Source organism: Oncorhynchus mykiss, chromosome 5, assembly GCF_057628025.1.
Source record: "Oncorhynchus mykiss isolate SJ-2025 chromosome 5, ASM5762802v1, whole genome shotgun sequence".
NCBI lineage: Eukaryota > Metazoa > Chordata > Actinopteri > Salmoniformes > Salmonidae > Oncorhynchus > Oncorhynchus mykiss.
In genome coordinates this window covers 97904466-97926504 of record NC_143026.1, presented here as the reverse complement: position 1 = coordinate 97926504, position 22039 = coordinate 97904466, and the positions used below count along the sequence as shown (strand labels likewise).

Below are 22039 nucleotides of genomic sequence, written 5' to 3'. Positions count from 1 at the left end.
GAAGCGAGTTGTGGGCGTATTCTGCCCAGGGGAGCTGTTCTGACCAAGACGCAGGGTTGCGAAAAGAAAGACTGCGTAAGATGCGACCAATAGTCTGATTGGCCCGTTCTGCTTGACCGTTAGACTGGGGGTGAAAGCCGGAAGAGAGACTGACGGAAGCCCCAATCAAACGGCAAAACTCCCTCCAAAATTGAGACGTGAATTGCGGACCTCTGTCCGAAACGACGTCTGACGGAAGGCCATGAATTCTGAAAACATTCTCGATGATGATTTGTGCCGTCTCTTTAGCAGAAGGAAGCTTAGCAAGGGGAATGAAATGAGCCGCCTTAGAGAACCTATCGACAACCGTAAGAATAACAGTCTTCCCCGCTGACGAAGGCAGTCCGGTGACAAAATCTAAGGCGATGTGAGACCACGGTCGAGAGGGAATAGGAAGCGGCCTGAGACGGCCGGCAGGAGGAGAGTTACCGGACTTAGTCTGCGCGCAGACCGAACAAGCAGCCACGAAACGACGCGTGTCATGCTCCCGGGTGGGCCACCAGAAACGCTGGCGAATGGAAGCAAGCGTACCCCGAACGCCAGGGTGGCCGGCTAACTTGGCAGAGTGAGCCCACTGAAGAACGGCCAGACGAGTAGGAACGGGAACGAAAAGAAGGTTCCTAGGACAAGCGCGCGGCGACGGAGTTTGAGTGAGTGCTTGCTTTACCTGCCTCTCAATTCCCCAGACAGTCAACCCAACAACACGCCCCTCAGGGAGAATCCCCTCGGGGTCAGTGGAGGCTACTGAAGAACTGAAGAGACGAGACAAAGCATCAGGCTTGGTGTTCTTAGAGCCCGGACGATAAGAAATCACGAACTCGAAACGAGCGAAAAACAGCGCCCAACGCGCCTGACGCGCATTAAGTCGTTTGGCAGAACGGATGTACTCAAGGTTCCTATGGTCAGTCCAAACGACAAAAGGAACGGTCGCCCCCTCCAACCACTGTCGCCATTCGCCTAGGGCTAACCGGATGGCGAGCAGTTCGCGGTTACCCACATCATAGTTACGTTCCGACGGCGACAGGCGATGAGAAAAATACGCGCATGGGTGGACCTTGTCGTCAGAGAGGGAGCGCTGAGAAAGGATGGCTCCCACTCCCACCTCTGACGCGTCAACCTCGACAACGAACTGTCTAGAGACGTCAGGTGTAACAAGGATAGGAGCGGATGTAAAACGATTCTTGAGGAGATCAAAAGCTCCCTGGGCGGAAACGGACCACTTAAAGCACGTCTTGACAGAAGTAAGGGCTGTGAGAGGAGCTGCCACCTGACCGAAATTACGGATGAAACGACGATAGAAGTTCGCGAAGCCGAGAAAGCGCTGCAGCTCGACGCGTGACTTAGGGACGGGCCAATCAATGACAGCTTGGACCTTAGCGGGATCCATCTTAATGCCTTCAGCGGAAATAACAGAACCGAGAAATGTGACGGAGGAGGCATGAAAAGTGCACTTCTCAGCCTTCACAAAAAGACAATTCTCTAAAAGGCGCTGGAGGACACGTCGAACGTGCTGAACATGAATCTGGAGTGACGGTGAAAAAATCAGGATATCGTCAAGGTAAACGAAAACAAAGATGTTCAGCATGTCTCTCAGGACATCATTGACTAATGCCTGAAAGACAGCTGGAGCGTTAGCGAGGCCGAAAGGAAGAACCCGGTATTCAAAGTGCCCTAACGGAGTGTTAAACGCCGTCTTCCACTCGTCCCCCTCCCTGATGCGCACGAGATGGTAAGCGTTACGAAGGTCCAACTTAGTGAAAAACCTGGCTCCCTGCAGGATCTCGAAGGCTGAAGACATAAGAGGAAGCGGATAACGATTCTTCACTGTTATGTCATTCAGCCCTCGATAATCTATGCAGGGGCGCAGAGACCCGTCCTTCTTCTTGACAAAAAAAAACCCCGCTCCGGCGGGAGAGGAGGAGGGGACTATGGTACCGGCGTCAAGAGCTACAGACAAATAATCTTCGAGAGCCTTACGTTCGGGAGCCGACAGAGAGTATAGTCTACCCCGGGGGGGGGTGGTTCCCGGAAGGAGATCAATACTACAATCATACGACCGGTGTGGAGGAAGAGAGGTGGCCCTGGACCGACTGAACACCGTGCGCAGATCGTGATATTCCTCCGGCACCCCTGTCAAATCACCAGGCTCCTCCTGTGAAGAAGAGACAGAGGAAACAGGAGGGATAGCAGACATTAAACATTTCACATGACAAGAGACGTTCCAGGAGAGGATAGAATTACTAGACCAATTAATGGAAGGATTATGACAAACTAGCCAGGGATGGCCCAAAACAACAGGTGTAAAAGGTGAACGAAAAATTAAAAAAGAAATGGTTTCACTATGATTACCAGAAACAGTGAGGGTTAAAGGTAGCGTCTCACGCTGAATCCTGGGGAGAGGACTACCATCCAGGGCGAACAAGGCCGTGGGCTCCTTTAACTGTCTGAGAGGAATGTCATGTTCCCGAGCCCAGGTCTCGTCCATAAAACAGCCCTCCGCCCCAGAGTCTATTAAGGCACTGCAGGAAGCTGACGAACCGGTCCAGCGTAGATGGACCGACAAGGTAGTGCAGGATCTTGAAGGAGAGACAGGAGTAGTAGCGCTCACCAGTAGCCCTCCGCTTACTGACGAGCTCTGGCCTTTTACTGGACATGAAGTGACAAAATGACCAGCGGAACCGCAATAGAGACAGAGGCGGTTGGTGATTCTCCGTTCCCTCTCCTCAGTCGAGATGCGGATACCTCCCAGCTGCATGGGCTCAGCACCCGAGCCGGCAGAGGAAGATGGTAGTGATGCGGAGAGGGAGGCGACGGAGAGCGCGAGCTCCTTTCCCCGAGCTCGGTGACGAAGATCAACCCGTCGCTCAATGCGAATAGCGAGTTCAATCAAGGAATCCACGCTGGAAGGAACCTCCCGGGAGAGAATCTCATCCTTTACCTCTGCGCGGAAACCCTCCAGAAGACGAGCGAGCAAGGCCGGCTCGTTCCAGCCACTGGAGACAGCAAGAGTGCGAAACTCAATAGAGTAGTCTGTTATGGATCGATTGCCTTGACATAGGGAAGACAGGGCCCTGGAAGCCTCCTCCCCAAAAACAGATCGATCAAAAACCCGTATCATCTCCTCCTTAAAGTCTTGATACTGGTTAGTACACTCAGCCCTTGCCTCCCAGATTGCCGTGCCCCACTCACGAGCCCGTCCAATAAGGAGAGATATGACGTAGGCGACACGAGCAGTGCTCCTGGAGTAAGTGTTGGGCTGGAGAGAAAACACAATATCACACTGGGTGAGGAACGAGCGGCATTCAGTGGGCTCCCCCGAGTAACACGGCGGGTTATTGATTCTGGGCTCCGGAGATTCGAAAGCCCTGGAAGTGGCCGGTGGATCGAGGCGGAGATGGTGAACCTGTTCTGTGAGGTTGGAGACTTGGGTGGCCAGGGTCTCAACGGCATGTCGAGCAGCAGACAACTCCTGCTTGTGTCTGCCTAGCATCGCTCCCTGGATCTCGACGGCTGAGTGGAGAGGATCCGAAGTCGCTGGGTCCATTCTTGGTCGGATTCTTCTGTTACGGTGCGTGAATGAGGACCCAAAAGCGAATCAACTTAAACAGAGCTTCTTTAATTACCAAACATAGGTAGGCTCAGATGGACCGGCAGATTCCGACAGGACAGGACAAGGTTACAGCAAACATGACGACAGTCTGGTTCAGGCATGAATGACACAAACAAACAAGAATCCGACAAGGACAGGAGCAGAAACAGAGAGAGATATAGGGACCTAATCAGAGGGAAAAAGGGAACAGGTGGGAAACGGGGTGACGAGGTGGTTAGGAGGAGACAAGGCACAGCTGGTGGAAATTGGGGGAGAAAAGGTAACCTAACACGACCAGCAGAGGGAGACAGGGTGAAGGGAAAGGACAGAGACAAGACAACATGACAGTACATGACAAAATAAAAGCTTGGTCGCAAATGGGTCTCCCAAATGGACAATGACCCCAAGCATACATCCAAAGCTGTGGCAAAATGGCTTAAGGACAACAGAGTCATGGTATTGGAGTGGCCATCACAAAGCCCTGACCTCAATCCTATAGAAAATCTGTGGGCAGAACTGAAAAAGCGTGTGCGAGTAAGGAGGCCTACAAACCTGATTCAGTTACACCAGCTCTGTCAGGAGGAATGGACCAAAATTCACCCAACTTATTGTGGGAATCTTGTGGAAGGCTACCCAAAACATTTGACCCAAGTTAAAAAATTTAAAGGCATAGCTACCAGATACTAATTGAGTGTATGTAAACTTCTGACCCACTGGGAATGTGATGAAATAAATAAAAGCTGAAATAAATCCTTCTCTTTACTATTATTCTGACATTTTACATTCTTAAAATAAAGTGGTGATCCTAACTGACCTAAGACAGGGAATATTTATGAGGATTTAATGTCAGGAATTGTGAAAAACGGAGTATAAATGTATTTGGCTATAATGTATGGAAACTTCCGACTTCAACTGTAAGTTATCACATAGTGTTCCAGGACAACAGTCAGTTCACAGAACAGTTAAAACACATCCAGCTGAAAAGGCAGAGACAGTCACAAGCTGCCGTGACTGAAGCAGAGACGATTGAGGTCTGTGCCTCATATGTTCAGTCCTTCTGTGTATTCTAGGACTGTAGATCAACACAGCAAATAAAACAGTAGGACTGTAGATCAACACAGCAGATAAAACAGTAGGACTGTAGATCAACACAGCAGATAAAACAGTAGGACTGTAGATCAACACAGCAGATAAAACAGTAGGACTGTAGATCAACACAGCAGATAACACAGTAGGACTGTAGATCAACACAGCAGATAAAACAGTAGGACTGTAGATCAACACAGCAGATAAAACAGTAGGACTGTAGATCAACACAGCAGATAAAACAGTAGGACTGTAGATCAACACAGCAGATAAAACAGTAGGACTGTAGATCAACACAGCAGATAAAACAGTAGGACTGTAGATCAACACAGCAAATAAAACAGCAGATAAAACAGTTGTTAACAGATCATAGCAGATAAAACAGTTGTTAATAGATCATAGCAGAAAAAACAGTTGTTAACAGATCATAGCAGATAAAACAGTTGTTTACAACAAATCATAGAAGATCTGTCTCCGGTTGAATCCTATAAAGATCCAGGTAAAGTATTTCACTGGTCCCAGATCAGCAACAGGTTATAATCTGGAGGGTGAGGATGTCTTCAGAGCAGAGGTCCATTCTGAATGTTAGGTCACTGCCAAACAGAGATTTTGTGTCTGAAAATTACAGATTGACTGAAGGACCACAGAGATGGTCTCAAAGAACATCTACAACTTGTCTGTCTTTTTATGGATGCAACTTGTCCGAAAATAGTTGACTTGAGTTTAATTTACGACAAGACAAAAACAGACACTATGATTTAATCCATATTGATGGGTCTTTGTGTGACTGAAGCCTTATGGTTTAAATCGGCTGTCGGTCCTCCAGTCCAGCGGGGGCGCTGTGCTGTTAGATGGGGATAGAGACGATGGTCGGTAACTTCCCAATAGGAGGAGGGTTGTATTTCTCTATTCTCATTAGGCGACGTAGGACGTCATCTCTGTCCCTAGGCCAGCTGTAGACATGAGTGTTCTGGAGCCATGTAGGGACGTGACACTGAGGGAGAGAGAGAGGAGTGAGCTTCACAAGAAACACTACTACAGAGGAATGAGACAGATATTTCACCGGATGTATAAATGTGAGACATCCGGTTGGCGTTTCCTCTCACTACCAAATATGGTGATGAGAGGAAGCCCGTTTGCCGGCAGTGGGAGAAGGTTGAGATGGATTTTGGCCGAAATTCTGCTAATTTCCTCATCAATGAAACATTTGATCTCCATACAGTTTTCTGTTTCCAAAACTAGAATCTATAAGACACAGAGTGCACTACGTTTGGTAGATTTGACTTACCTAAGTGTGTATAGAGATGACATTGTTTAGGACGAGTGCACTAAATAGTGGCCGTTTTCCTAATGAACGTCATGCATATTTATAAGGCACAAATGGTCTTCATCTTACAGGTGGTAGCTAGCTAGCTAGTTTGTCCCAAGTAGATAGTAACAAATAGTTTCTTAAAGTTAGCTACATCAACTCAAGTGTTGAAGTCCCTCTTCTCCAACAATCCAGTCCAACGTCTGCATCTCATTTTGAACTAAATTTGAATATGATGGACATGTATTTTATTGACGTCACTAAGTCATCTGATTGACATCTGATAGACCAATAAACGCGGCTTTGAAAAACCCATCTCAACACTTGATCTAATCTACTCGGCACACTCCCACCTACTCGGCACACTCCCATTGGAAACGACAAGATGTGGTCTATCTTAGTAGAACATCTTTGACACAACTGTAGACCAAGTATGGATAGCTGCAGGCCAGTATGGTGACTGGAGTATGGGTAGCTGCAGCCCAATATGGTGACTGGAGTATGGGTAGCTGTAGCCCAAAATGGTGACTGGAGTATGGGTAGCTGCAGGCCAATATGGTGACTGGAGTATGGGTAGCTGCAGCCCAATATGGTGACTGGAGTATGGGTAGCTGTCCCCCAGTTTGGTGGCTGGAGTATGGGTAGCTGCAGGCCAATATGGTGACTGGAATATGGGTAGCTGCAGCCCAATATGGTGACTGGAGTATGGGTAGATGCAGCCCAAAATGGTGACTGGAGTATGGGTAGCTGCAGGACGATATGGTGACAGGAGTATGGGTAGCTGCAGGACAATATGGTGACTGGAGTATGGGTAGCTGCAGCCCAATATGGTGACTGGAGTATGGGTAGCTGTCCCCAAGCATGGTGACTGGAGTATGGGTAGCTGCAGGACAATATGGTGACTGGAGTATGGGTAGCTGCAGCACAGTATGGTGACTGGAGTATGGGTAGCTGTCCCCCAGTATGGTGACTGGAGTATGGGTAGCTGTCCCACAATATGGTGACTGGAGTATGGGTAGCTGCAGGACAATATGGTGACTGGAGTATGGGTAGATGCAGCCCAATATGGTGACTGGAGTATGGGTAGCTGCAGTCCAATATGGTGACTGGAGTATAGGTAGCTGTCCCCCAGTATGGTGACTGGAGTATGGGTAGCTGTCCCCCAATATGGTGACTGGAGTATGGGTAGCTGCAGGACAATATGACGACTTGAGAATGGGTCGCTGCAGGACAATATGACGACTTGAGAATGGGTAGCTGCAGGACAATATGACGACTTGAGTATGGGTAGCTGAAGGAAATATGGTGACTGGAGTATGGGTAGCTGCAGCCCAATATGGTGACAGGAGTATGGGTAGCTGCAGCCCAGTATGGTGACTGGAGTATGGGTAGCTGTCCCCCAGTATGGTGACTGGAGTATGGGTAGCTGCAGGACAATATGGTGACTGGAGTATGGGTAGCTGCAGCCCAGTATGGTGACTGGAGTATGGGTAGCTGTCCCCCAGTATGGTGACTGGAGTATGGGTAGCTGTCCCCCAGTATGGTGACTGGAGTATGGGTAGCTGTCCCCCAGTATGGTGACTGAAGTATGGGTAGCTGGCCCCCAGTATGGTGACTGGAGTATGGGTAGCTGCGGGACAATATGGTGACTTGAGTATGGGTAGCTGCAGGACAATAATGGTGACTTGAGTATGAGTAGCTGTCCCCCAATATGGTGACTGAAGAATGGGTAGCTGCAGCCCAGTATGGTGACTGGAGTATGGGTAGCTGTCCCCCAGTATGGTGACTGGAGTATGGTAGCTGCAGGACAATATGGTGACTTGAGTATGGGTAGCTGCAGGACAATATGGTGACTTGAGTATGGGTAGCTGCAGCCCAGTATGGTGATTGGAGTATGGGTAGCTGTCCCCCAGTATGGTGAATGGAGTATGGGTAGATGCAGGCCAAAATGGTGACTGGAGTATGGGTAGCTGCGGGACAATATGGTGACAGGAGTATGGGTAGCTGCAGGACAATATGGTGACTGGAGTATGGGTAGCTGCAGCCCAATATGGTGACTGGAGTATGGCTAGCTGCAGCCCAATATGGTGACTGGAGTATGGGTAGCTGCAGCCCAATATGGTGACTGGAGTATGGGTAGCTGGCCCCCATTATGGTGACTGGAGTATGGGTAGCTGCAGGACAATATGACGACTTGAGTATGGGTAGCTGCAGGACAACATGACGACTTGAGTATGGGTAGCTGCAGGACAATATGGTGACTTGAGTATGGGTAGCTGCAGCCCAATATGGTGACTGGAGTATGGGTAGCTGCAGGACAATATGGTGACTGGAGTATGGGTAGCTGCAGCCCAGTATGGTGACTGGAGTATGGGTAGCTGTCCCCCAGTATGGTGACTGGAGTATGGGTAGATGCAGCCCAATATGGTGACTGGAGTATGTGTAGCTGTCCCCCAGTATGGTGACAGGAGTATGGGTAGCTGTCCCGCAGTATGGTGACTGGAGTATGGGTAGCTGCAGGACAATATGGTGACTTGAGTATGGGTAGCTGCAGGACAATATGGTGACTTGAGTATGGGTAGCTGCAGGACAATATGGTGACTTGAGTATGGGTAGCTGTACCCAAGTATTGTGACTGGAGTATGGGTAGCTGCAGCCCAGTATGGTGACTGGAGTATGGATAGCTGTCCCCCAGTATGGTGACTGGAGTATGGGTAGCTTTCCCCCAGTATTGTGACTGGAGTATGGGTAACTGCAGGACAATATGGTGACTGGAGTATGGGTATCTGCAGCCCAGTATGGAGACTGGAGTATGGGTAGCTGTCCCACAGTATGGTGAATGGAGTATGGGTAGCTGTCCCCCAGTATGGTGACTGGAGTATGGGTAGATGCAGCCCAAAATGGTGACTGGAGTATGGGTAGCTGCAGGACAATATGGTGACTGGAGTATGGGTAGCTGCAGCCCAATATGGTGACTGGAGTATGGGTAGCTGCAGGACAATATGGTGACTGGAGTATGGGTAGCTGCAGCCCGATATGGCGACTGGAGTATGGGTAGCTGCAGGACAATATGGTGACTTGAGTATGGGTAGCTTTAGGACAATATGGTGACTTGAGCATGGGTAGCTGCTGGACAATATGGTGACAGGAGTATGGGTAGCTGCAGGACAATATGGTGACTGGAGTATGGGTAGCTGCAGCCCAGTATGGTGACTGGAGTATGGGTAGCTGTCCCCCAGTATGGTGACTGGAGTATGGGTAACTGCAGGACAATATGGTGACTGGAGTATGGGTAGCTGCAGCCCAGTATGGTGACTGGAGTATGGGTAGCTGTCCCCCAGTATGGTGACTGGAGTATGGGTAACTGCAGGACAATATGGTGACTGGAGTATGGGTATCTGCAGCCCAGTATGGAGACTGGAGTATGGGTAGCTGTCCCACAGTATGGTGAATGGAGTATGGGTAGCTGCAGCCCAGTATGGTGATTGGAGTATGGGTAGCTGTCCCCCAGTATGGTGACTGGAGTATGGGTAGATGCAGCCCAAAATGGTGACTGGAGTATGGGTAGCTGCGGGACAATATGGTGACAGGAGTATGGGTAGCTGCAGGACAATATGGTGACTGGAGTATGGGTAGCTGCAGCCCAATATGGTGACTGGAGTATGGGTAGCTGCAGGACAATATGGTGACTGGAGTATGGGTAGCTGCAGCCCAATATGGTGACTGGAGTATGGGTAGCTGTCCCCCAGTATGGTGACTGGAGTATGGGTAGCTGTCCCCCAGTATGGTGACTGGAGTATGGGTAGCTGCGGGACAATATGGTGACTTGAGTATGGGTAGCTGCAGGACAATAATGGTGACTTGAGTATGAGTAGCTGTCCCCCAATATGGTGACTGAAGAATGGGTAGCTGCAGCCCAGTATGGTGACTGGAGTATGGGTAGCTGTCCCCCAGTATGGTGACTGGAGTATGGGTAGATGCAGCCCAAAATGGTGACTGGAGTATGGCTAGCTGCAGCCCAATATTGTGACTGGAGTATGGGTAGCTGCAGCCCAATATGGTGACTGGAGTATGGGTAGCTGGCCCCCATTATGGTGACTGGAGTATGGGTAGCTGCAGGACAATATGACGACTTGAGTATGGGTAGCTGCAGGACAACATGACGACTTGAGTATGGGTAGCTGCAGGACAATATGGTGACTTGAGTATGGGTAGCTGCAGCCCAATATGGTGACTGGAGTATGGGTAGCTGCAGGACAATATGGTGACTGGAGTATGGTTAGCTGCAGCCCAGTATGGTGACTGGAGTATGGGTAGCTGTCCCCCAGTATGGTGACTGGAGTATGGGTAGATGCAGCCCAATATGGTGACTGGAGTATGTGTAGCTGTCCCCCAGTATGGTGACAGGAGTATGGGTAGCTGTCCCGCAGTATGGTGACTGGAGTATGGGTAGCTGCAGGACAATATGGTGACTTGAGTATGGGTAGCTGCAGGACAATATGGTGACTTGAGTATGGGTAGCTGCAGGACAATATGGTGACTTGAGTATGGGTAGCTGTCCCCAAGTATTGTGACTGGAGTATGGGTAGCTGCAGCCCAGTATGGTGACTGGAGTATGGATAGCTGTCCCCCAGTATGGTGACTGGAGTATGGGTAGCTTTCCCCCAGTATGGTGACTGGAGTATGGGTAACTGCAGGACAATATGGTGACTGGAGTATGGGTATCTGCAGCCCAGTATGGAGACTGGAGTATGGGTAGCTGTCCCACAGTATGGTGAATGGAGTATGGGTAGCTGTCCCCCAGTATGGTGACTGGAGTATGGGTAGATGCAGCCCAAAATGGTGACTGGAGTATGGGTAGCTGCAGGACAATATGGTGACTGGAGTATGGGTAGCTGCAGCCCAATATGGTGACTGGAGTATGGGTAGCTGCAGGACAATATGGTGACTGGAGTATGGGTAGCTGCAGCCCGATATGGCGACTGGAGTATGGGTAGCTGCAGGACAATATGGTGACTTGAGTATGGGTAGCTTTAGGACAATATGGTGACATGAGCATGGGTAGCTGCAGGACAATACGGTGACTTGAGTATGGGTAGCTGCAGGACAATATGGTGACTTGAGTATGGGTAGCTGCCCCCCAGTATTGTGACTGGAGTATGGGTAGCTGCGGGACAATATGGTGACAGGAGTATGGGTAGCTGCAGGACAATATGGTGACTGGAGTATGGGTAGCTGCAGCCCAGTATGGTGACTGGAGTATGGGTAGCTGTCCCCCAGTATGGTGACTGGAGTATGGGTAACTGCAGGACAATATGGTGACTGGAGTATGGGTATCTGCAGCCCAGTATGGAGACTGGAGTATGGGTAGCTGTCCCACAGTATGGTGAATGGAGTATGGGTAGCTGCAGCCCAGTATGGTGATTGGAGTATGGGTAGCTGTCCCCCAGTATGGTGACTGGAGTATGGGTAGATGCAGCCCAAAATGGTGACTGGAGTATGGGTAGCTGCGGGACAATATGGTGACAGGAGTATGGGTAGCTGCAGGACAATATGGTGACTGGAGTATGGGTAGCTGCAGCCCAATATGGTGACTGGAGTATGGGTAGCTGCAGGACAATATGGTGACTGGAGTATGGGTAGCTGCAGCCCAATATGGTGACTGGAGTATGGGTAGCTGTCCCCCAGTATGGTGACTGGAGTATGGGTAGCTGTCCCCCAGTATGGTGACTGGAGTATGGGTAGCTGCGGGACAATATGGTGACTTGAGTATGGGTAGCTGCAGGACAATAATGGTGACTTGAGTATGAGTAGCTGTCCCCCAATATGGTGACTGAAGAATGGGTAGCCAGCCCAGTATGGTGACTGGAGTATGGGTAGCTGTCCCCCAGTATGGTGACTGGAGTATGGGTAGATGCAGCCCAAAATGGTGACTGGAGTATGGCTATCTGCAGCCCAATATGGTGACTGGAGTATGGGTAGCTGCAGCCCAATATGGTGACTGGAGTATGGGTAGCTGGCCCCCATTATGGTGACTGGAGTATGGGTAGCTGCAGGACAATATGACGACTTGAGTATGGGTAGCTGCAGGACAACATGACGACTTGAGTATGGGTAGCTGCAGGACAATATGGTGACTTGAGTATGGGTAGCTGCAGCCCAATATGGTGACTGGAGTATGGGTAGCTGCAGGACAATATGGTGACTGGAGTATGGTTAGCTGCAGCCCAGTATGGTGACTGGAGTATGGGTAGCTGTCCCCCAGTATGGTGACTGGAGTATGGGTAGATGCAGCCCAATATGGTGACTGGAGTATGGGTAGCTGTCCCCCAGTATGGTGACTGGAGTATGGGTAACTGCAGGACAATATGGTGACTGGAGTACGGGTATCTGCAGCCCAGTATGGAGACTGGAGTATGGGTAGCTGTCCCACAGTATGGTGAATGGAGTATGGGTAGCTGCAGCCCAGTATGGTGATTGGAGTATGGGTAGCTGTCCCCCAGTATGGTGACTGGAGTATGGGTAGATGCAGCCCAAAATGGTGACTGGAGTATGGGTAGCTGCGGGACAATATGGTGACAGGAGTATGGGTAGCTGCAGGACAATATGGTGACTGGAGTATGGGTAGCTGCAGCCCAATATGGTGACTGGAGTATGGGTAGCTGCAGGACAATATGGTGACTGGAGTATGGGTAGCTGCAGCCCAATATGGTGACTGGAGTATGGGTAGCTGTCCCCCAGTATGGTGACTGGAGTATGGGTAGCTGTCCCCCAGTATGGTGACTGGAGTATGGGTAGCTGCGGGACAATATGGTGACTTGAGTATGGGTAGCTGCAGGACAATAATGGTGACTTGAGTATGAGTAGCTGTCCCCCAATATGGTGACTGAAGAATGGGTAGCCAGCCCAGTATGGTGACTGGAGTATGGGTAGCTGTCCCCCAGTATGGTGACTGGAGTATGGGTAGATGCAGCCCAAAATGGTGACTGGAGTATGGCTAGCTGCAGCCCAATATGGTGACTGGAGTATGGGTAGCTGCAGCCCAATATGGTGACTGGAGTATGGGTAGCTGGCCCCCATTATGGTGACTGGAGTATGGGTAGCTGCAGGACAATATGACGACTTGAGTATGGGTAGCTGCAGGACAACATGACGACTTGAGTATGGGTAGCTGCAGGACAATATGGTGACTTGAGTATGGGTAGCTGCAGCCCAATATGGTGACTGGAGTATGGGTAGCTGCAGGACAATATGGTGACTGGAGTATGGTTAGCTGCAGCCCAGTATGGTGACTGGAGTATGGGTAGCTGTCCCCCAGTATGGTGACTGGAGTATGGGTAGATGCAGCCCAATATGGTGACTGGAGTATGTGTAGCTGTCCCCCAGTATGGTGACAGGAGTATGGGTAGCTGTCCCGCAGTATGGTGACTGGAGTATGGGTAGCTGCAGGACAATATGGTGACTTGAGTATGGGTAGCTGCAGGACAATATGGTGACTTGAGTATGGGTAGCTGCAGGACAATATGGTGACTTGAGTATGGGTAGCTGTCCCCAAGTATTGTGACTGGAGTATGGGTAGCTGCGGGACAATATGGTGACAGGAGTATGGGTAGCTGCAGGACAATATGGTGACTTGAGTATGGGTAGCTTTAGGACAATATGGTGACATGAGCATGGGTAGCTGCAGGACAATACGGTGACTTGAGTATGGGTAGCTGCAGGACAATATGGTGACTTGAGTATGGGTAGCTGCCCCCCAGTATTGTGACTGGAGTATGGGTAGCTGCGGGACAATATGGTGACAGGAGTATGGGTAGCTGCAGGACAATATGGTGACTGGAGTATGGGTAGCTGCAGCCCAGTATGGTGACTGGAGTATGGGTAGCTGTCCCCCAGTATGGTGACTGGAGTATGGGTAACTGCAGGACAATATGGTGACTGGAGTATGGGTATCTGCAGCCCAGTATGGAGACTGGAGTATGGGTAGCTGTCCCACAGTATGGTGAATGGAGTATGGGTAGCTGCAGCCCAGTATGGTGATTGGAGTATGGGTAGCTGTCCCCCAGTATGGTGACTGGAGTATGGGTAGATGCAGCCCAAAATGGTGACTGGAGTATGGGTAGCTGCGGGACAATATGGTGACAGGAGTATGGGTAGCTGCAGGACAATATGGTGACTGGAGTATGGGTAGCTGCAGCCCAATATGGTGACTGGAGTATGGGTAGCTGCAGGACAATATGGTGACTGGAGTATGGGTAGCTGCAGCCCAATATGGTGACTGGAGTATGGGTAGCTGTCCCCCAGTATGGTGACTGGAGTATGGGTAGCTGTCCCCCAGTATGGTGACTGGAGTATGGGTAGCTGCGGGACAATATGGTGACTTGAGTATGGGTAGCTGCAGGACAATAATGGTGACTTGAGTATGAGTAGCTGTCCCCCAATATGGTGACTGAAGAATGGGTAGCCAGCCCAGTATGGTGACTGGAGTATGGGTAGCTGTCCCCCAGTATGGTGACTGGAGTATGGGTAGATGCAGCCCAAAATGGTGACTGGAGTATGGCTAGCTGCAGCCCAATATGGTGACTGGAGTATGGGTAGCTGCAGCCCAATATGGTGACTGGAGTATGGGTAGCTGGCCCCCATTATGGTGACTGGAGTATGGGTAGCTGCAGGACAATATGACGACTTGAGTATGGGTAGCTGCAGGACAACATGACGACTTGAGTATGGGTAGCTGCAGGACAATATGGTGACTTGAGTATGGGTAGCTGCAGCCCAATATGGTGACTGGAGTATGGGTAGCTGCAGGACAATATGGTGACTGGAGTATGGTTAGCTGCAGCCCAGTATGGTGACTGGAGTATGGGTAGCTGTCCCCCAGTATGGTGACTGGAGTATGGGTAGATGCAGCCCAATATGGTGACTGGAGTATGGGTAGCTGTCCCCCAGTATGGTGACTGGAGTATGGGTAACTGCAGGACAATATGGTGACTGGAGTATGGGTATCTGCAGCCCAGTATGGAGACTGGAGTATGGGTAGCTGTCCCACAGTATGGTGAATGGAGTATGGGTAGCTGCAGCCCAGTATGGTGATTGGAGTATGGGTAGCTGTCCCCCAGTATGGTGACTGGAGTATGGGTAGATGCAGCCCAAAATGGTGACTGGAGTATGGGTAGCTGCGGGACAATATGGTGACAGGAGTATGGGTAGCTGCAGGACAATATGGTGACTGGAGTATGGGTAGCTGCAGCCCAATATGGTGACTGGAGTATGGGTAGCTGCAGGACAATATGGTGACTGGAGTATGGGTAGCTGCAGCCCAATATGGTGACTGGAGTATGGGTAGCTGTCCCCCAGTATGGTGACTGGAGTATGGGTAGCTGTCCCCCAGTATGGTGACTGGAGTATGGGTAGCTGCGGGACAATATGGTGACTTGAGTATGGGTAGCTGCAGGACAATAATGGTGACTTGAGTATGAGTAGCTGTCCCCCAATATGGTGACTGAAGAATGGGTAGCCAGCCCAGTATGGTGACTGGAGTATGGGTAGCTGTCCCCCAGTATGGTGACTGGAGTATGGGTAGATGCAGCCCAAAATGGTGACTGGAGTATGGCTAGCTGCAGCCCAATATGGTGACTGGAGTATGGGTAGCTGCAGCCCAATATGGTGACTGGAGTATGGGTAGCTGGCCCCCATTATGGTGACTGGAGTATGGGTAGCTGCAGGACAATATGACGACTTGAGTATGGGTAGCTGCAGGACAACATGACGACTTGAGTATGGGTAGCTGCAGGACAATATGGTGACTTGAGTATGGGTAGCTGCAGCCCAATATGGTGACTGGAGTATGGGTAGCTGCAGGACAATATGGTGACTGGAGTATGGTTAGCTGCAGCCCAGTATGGTGACTGGAGTATGGGTAGCTGTCCCCCAGTATGGTGACTGGAGTATGGGTAGATGCAGCCCAATATGGTGACTGGAGTATGTGTAGCTGTCCCCCAGTATGGTGACAGGAGTATGGGTAGCTGTCCCGCAGTATGGTGACTGGAGTATGGGTAGCTGCAGGACAATATGGTGACTTGAGTATGGGTAGCTGCAGGACAATATGGTGACTTGAGTATGGGTAGCTGCAGGACAATATGGTGACTTGAGTATGGGTAGCTGTCCCCAAGTATTGTGACTGGAGTATGGGTAGCTGCGGGACAATATGGTGACAGGAGTATGGGTAGCTGCAGGACAATATGGTGACTTGAGTATGGGTAGCTTTAGGACAATATGGTGACATGAGCATGGGTAGCTGCAGGACAATACGGTGACTTGAGTATGGGTAGCTGCAGGACAATATGGTGACTTGAGTATGGGTAGCTGCCCCCCAGTATTGTGACTGGAGTATGGGTAGCTGCGGGACAATATGGTGACAGGAGTATGGGTAGCTGCAGGACAATATGGTGACTGGAGTATGGGTAGCTGCAGCCCAGTATGGTGACTGGAGTATGGGTAGCTGTCCCCCAGTATGGTGACTGGAGTATGGGTAACTGCAGGACAATATGGTGACTGGAGTATGGGTATCTGCAGCCCAGTATGGAGACTGGAGTATGGGTAGCTGTCCCACAGTATGGTGAATGGAGTATGGGTAGCTGCAGCCCAGTATGGTGATTGGAGTATGGGTAGCTGTCCCCCAGTATGGTGACTGGAGTATGGGTAGATGCAGCCCAAAATGGTGACTGGAGTATGGGTAGCTGCGGGACAATATGGTGACAGGAGTATGGGTAGCTGCAGGACAATATGGTGACTGGAGTATGGGTAGCTGCAGCCCAATATGGTGACTGGAGTATGGGTAGCTGCAGGACAATATGGTGACTGGAGTATGGGTAGCTGCAGCCCAATATGGTGACTGGAGTATGGGTAGCTGTCCCCCAGTATGGTGACTGGAGTATGGGTAGCTGTCCCCCAGTATGGTGACTGGAGTATGGGTAGCTGCGGGACAATATGGTGACTTGAGTATGGGTAGCTGCAGGACAATAATGGTGACTTGAGTATGAGTAGCTGTCCCCCAATATGGTGACTGAAGAATGGGTAGCCAGCCCAGTATGGTGACTGGAGTATGGGTAGCTGTCCCCCAGTATGGTGACTGGAGTATGGGTAGATGCAGCCCAAAATGGTGACTGGAGTATGGCTAGCTGCAGCCCAATATGGTGACTGGAGTATGGGTAGCTGCAGCCCAATATGGTGACTGGAGTATGGGTAGCTGGCCCCCATTATGGTGACTGGAGTATGGGTAGCTGCAGGACAATATGACGACTTGAGTATGGGTAGCTGCAGGACAACATGACGACTTGAGTATGGGTAGCTGCAGGACAATATGGTGACTTGAGTATGGGTAGCTGCAGCCCAATATGGTGACTGGAGTATGGGTAGCTGCAGGACAATATGGTGACTGGAGTATGGTTAGCTGCAGCCCAGTATGGTGACTGGAGTATGGGTAGCTGTCCCCCAGTATGGTGACTGGAGTATGGGTAGATGCAGCCCAATATGGTGACTGGAGTATGGGTAGCTGTCCCCCAGTATGGTGACTGGAGTATGGGTAACTGCAGGACAATATGGTGACTGGAGTATGGGTATCTGCAGCCCAGTATGGAGACTGGAGTATGGGTAGCTGTCCCACAGTATGGTGAATGGAGTATGGGTAGCTGCAGCCCAGTATGGTGATTGGAGTATGGGTAGCTGTCCCCCAGTATGGTGACTGGAGTATGGGTAGATGCAGCCCAAATGGTGACTGGAGTATGGGTAGCTGCGGGACAATATGGTGACAGGAGTATGGGTAGCTGCAGGACAATATGGTGACTGGAGTATGGGTAGCTGCAGCCCAATATGGTGACTGGAGTATGGGTAGCTGCAGGACAATATGGTGACTGGAGTATGGGTAGCTGCAGCCCAATATGGTGACTGGAGTATGGGTAGCTGTCCCCCAGTATGGTGACTGGAGTATGGGTAGCTGTCCCCCAGTATGGTGACTGGAGTATGGGTAGCTGCGGGACAATATGGTGACTTGAGTATGGGTAGCTGCAGGACAATAATGGTGACTTGAGTATGAGTAGCTGTCCCCCAATATGGTGACTGAAGAATGGGTAGCCAGCCCAGTATGGTGACTGGAGTATGGGTAGCTGTCCCCCAGTATGGTGACTGGAGTATGGGTAGATGCAGCCCAAAATGGTGACTGGAGTATGGCTAGCTGCAGCCCAATATGGTGACTGGAGTATGGGTAGCTGCAGCCCAATATGGTGACTGGAGTATGGGTAGCTGGCCCCCATTATGGTGACTGGAGTATGGGTAGCTGCAGGACAATATGACGACTTGAGTATGGGTAGCTGCAGGACAACATGACGACTTGAGTATGGGTAGCTGCAGGACAATATGGTGACTTGAGTATGGGTAGCTGCAGCCCAATATGGTGACTGGAGTATGGGTAGCTGCAGGACAATATGGTGACTGGAGTATGGTTAGCTGCAGCCCAGTATGGTGACTGGAGTATGGGTAGCTGTCCCCCAGTATGGTGACTGGAGTATGGGTAGATGCAGCCCAATATGGTGACTGGAGTATGTGTAGCTGTCCCCCAGTATGGTGACAGGAGTATGGGTAGCTGTCCCGCAGTATGGTGACTGGAGTATGGGTAGCTGCAGGACAATATGGTGACTTGAGTATGGGTAGCTGCAGGACAATATGGTGACTTGAGTATGGGTAGCTGCAGGACAATATGGTGACTTGAGTATGGGTAGCTGTCCCCAAGTATTGTGACTGGAGTATGGGTAGCTGCAGCCCAGTATGGTGACTGGAGTATGGATAGCTGTCCCCAGTATGGTGACTGGAGTATGGGTAGCTTTCCCCCAGTATGGTGACTGGAGTATGGGTAACTGCAGGACAATATGGTGACTGGAGTATGGGTATCTGCAGCCCAGTATGGAGACTGGAGTATGGGTAGCTGTCCCACAGTATGGTGAATGGAGTATGGGTAGCTGTCCCCCAGTATGGTGACTGGAGTATGGGTAGATGCAGCCCAAAATGGTGACTGGAGTATGGGTAGCTGCAGGACAATATGGTGACTGGAGTATGGGTAGCTGCAGCCCAATATGGTGACTGGAGTATGGGTAGCTGCAGGACAATATGGTGACTGGAGTATGGGTAGCTGCAGCCCGATATGGCGACTGGAGTATGGGTAGCTGCAGGACAATATGGTGACTTGAGTATGGGTAGCTTTAGGACAATATGGTGACATGAGCATGGGTAGCTGCAGGACAATACGGTGACTTGAGTATGGGTAGCTGCAGGACAATATGGTGACTTGAGTATGGGTAGCTGCCCCCCAGTATTGTGACTGGAGTATGGGTAGCTGCGGGACAATATGGTGACAGGAGTATGGGTAGCTGCAGGACAATATGGTGACTGGAGTATGGGTAGCTGCAGCCCAGTATGGTGACTGGAGTATGGGTAGCTGTCCCCCAGTATGGTGACTGGAGTATGGGTAACTGCAGGACAATATGGTGACTGGAGTATGGGTATCTGCAGCCCAGTATGGAGACTGGAGTATGGGTAGCTGTCCCACAGTATGGTGAATGGAGTATGGGTAGCTGCAGCCCAGTATGGTGATTGGAGTATGGGTAGCTGTCCCCCAGTATGGTGACTGGAGTATGGGTAGATGCAGCCCAAAATGGTGACTGGAGTATGGGTAGCTGCGGGACAATATGGTGACAGGAGTATGGGTAGCTGCAGGACAATATGGTGACTGGAGTATGGGTAGCTGCAGCCCAATATGGTGACTGGAGTATGGCTAGCTGCAGCCCAATATTGTGACTGGAGTATGGGTAGCTGCAGCCCAATATGGTGACTGGAGTATGGGTAGCTGGCCCCCATTATGGTGACTGGAGTATGGGTAGCTGCAGGACAATATGACGACTTGAGTTTGGGTAGCTGCAGGACAACATGACGACTTGAGTATGGGTAGCTGCAGGACAATATGGTGACTTGAGTATGGGTAGCTGCAGCCCAATATGGTGACTGGAGTATGGGTAGCTGCAGGACAATATGGTGACTGGAGTATGGGTAGCTGCAGCCCAGTATGGTGACTGGAGTATGGGTAGCTGTCCCCCAGTATGGTGACTGGAGTATGGGTAGATGCAGCCCAATATGGTGACTGGAGTATGTGTAGCTGTCCCCCAGTATGGTGACAGGAGTATGGGTAGCTGTCCCGCAGTATGGTGACTGGAGTATGGGTAGCTGCAGGACAATATGGTGACTTGAGTATGGGTAGCTGCAGGACAATATGGTGACTTGAGTATGGGTAGCTGCAGGACAATATGGTGACTTGAGTATGGGTAGCTGTCCCCAAGTATTGTGACTGGAGTATGGGTAGCTGCAGCCCAGTATGGTGACTGGAGTATGGATAGCTGTCCCCAGTATGGTGACTGGAGTATGGGTAGCTTTCCCCCAGTATGGTGACTGGAGTATGGGTAACTGCAGGACAATATGGTGACTGGAGTATGGGTATCTGCAGCCCAGTATGGAGACTGGAGTATGGGTAGCTGTCCCACAGTATGGTGAATGGAGTATGGGTAGCTGTCCCCCAGTATGGTGACTGGAGTATGGGTAGATGCAGCCCAAAATGGTGACTGGAGTATGGGTAGCTGCAGGACAATATGGTGACTGGAGTATGGGTAGCTGCAGCCCAATATGGTGACTGGAGTATGGGTAGCTGCAGGACAATATGGTGACTGGAGTATGGGTAGCTGCAGCCCGATATGGCGACTGGAGTATGGGTAGCTGCAGGACAATATGGTGACTTGAGTATGGGTAGCTTTAGGACAATATGGTGACATGAGCATGGGTAGCTGCAGGACAATACGGTGACTTGAGTATGGGTAGCTGCAGGACAATATGGTGACTTGAGTATGGGTAGCTGCCCCCCAGTATTGTGACTGGAGTATGGGTAGCTGCGGGACAATATGGTGACAGGAGTATGGGTAGCTGCAGGACAATATGGTGACTGGAGTATGGGTAGCTGCAGCCCAGTATGGTGACTGGAGTATGGGTAGCTGTCCCCCAGTATGGTGACTGGAGTATGGGTAACTGCAGGACAATATGGTGACTGGAGTATGGGTATCTGCAGCCCAGTATGGAGACTGGAGTATGGGTAGCTGTCCCACAGTATGGTGAATGGAGTATGGGTAGCTGCAGCCCAGTATGGTGATTGGAGTATGGGTAGCTGTCCCCCAGTATGGTGACTGGAGTATGGGTAGATGCAGCCCAAAATGGTGACTGGAGTATGGGTAGCTGCGGGACAATATGGTGACAGGAGTATGGGTAGCTGCAGGACAATATGGTGACTGGAGTATGGGTAGCTGCAGCCCAATATGGTGACTGGAGTATGGCTAGCTGCAGCCCAATATTGTGACTGGAGTATGGGTAGCTGCAGCCCAATATGGTGACTGGAGTATGGGTAGCTGGCCCCCATTATGGTGACTGGAGTATGGGTAGCTGCAGGACAATATGACGACTTGAGTATGGGTAGCTGCAGGACAACATGACGACTTGAGTATGGGTAGCTGCAGGACAATATGGTGACTTGAGTATGGGTAGCTGCAGCCCAATATGGTGACTGGAGTATGGGTAGCTGCAGGACAATATGGTGACTGGAGTATGGTTAGCTGCAGCCCAGTATGGTGACTGGAGTATGGGTAGCTGTCCCCCAGTATGGTGACTGGAGTATGGGTAGATGCAGCCCAATATGGTGACTGGAGTATGTGTAGCTGTCCCCCAGTATGGTGACAGGAGTATGGGTAGCTGTCCCGCAGTATGGTGACTGGAGTATGGGTAGCTGCAGGACAATATGGTGACTTGAGTATGGGTAGCTGCAGGACAATATGGTGACTTGAGTATGGGTAGCTGCAGGACAATATGGTGACTTGAGTATGGGTAGCTGTCCCCAAGTATTGTGACTGGAGTATGGGTAGCTGCAGCCCAGT

General features: G+C 50.6%; 1 protein-coding gene across 1 annotated transcript in view; it reads right to left on the bottom strand.

The window, feature by feature from the left end:
- Positions 1-3634: 3634 nt before the first annotated feature.
- traf3ip2l (TRAF3 interacting protein 2-like) overlaps positions 3635-22039 on the bottom strand; it is an 87565-nt gene continuing 69160 nt past the window's right edge. The window contains exon 10 of the mRNA XM_036979033.2: positions 3635-5708. Coding sequence (XP_036834928.2) covers positions 5562-5708 — 147 coding nt within the window. The 3' untranslated portion in view covers positions 3635-5561. The remainder of the gene's footprint in view (positions 5709-22039) is intronic.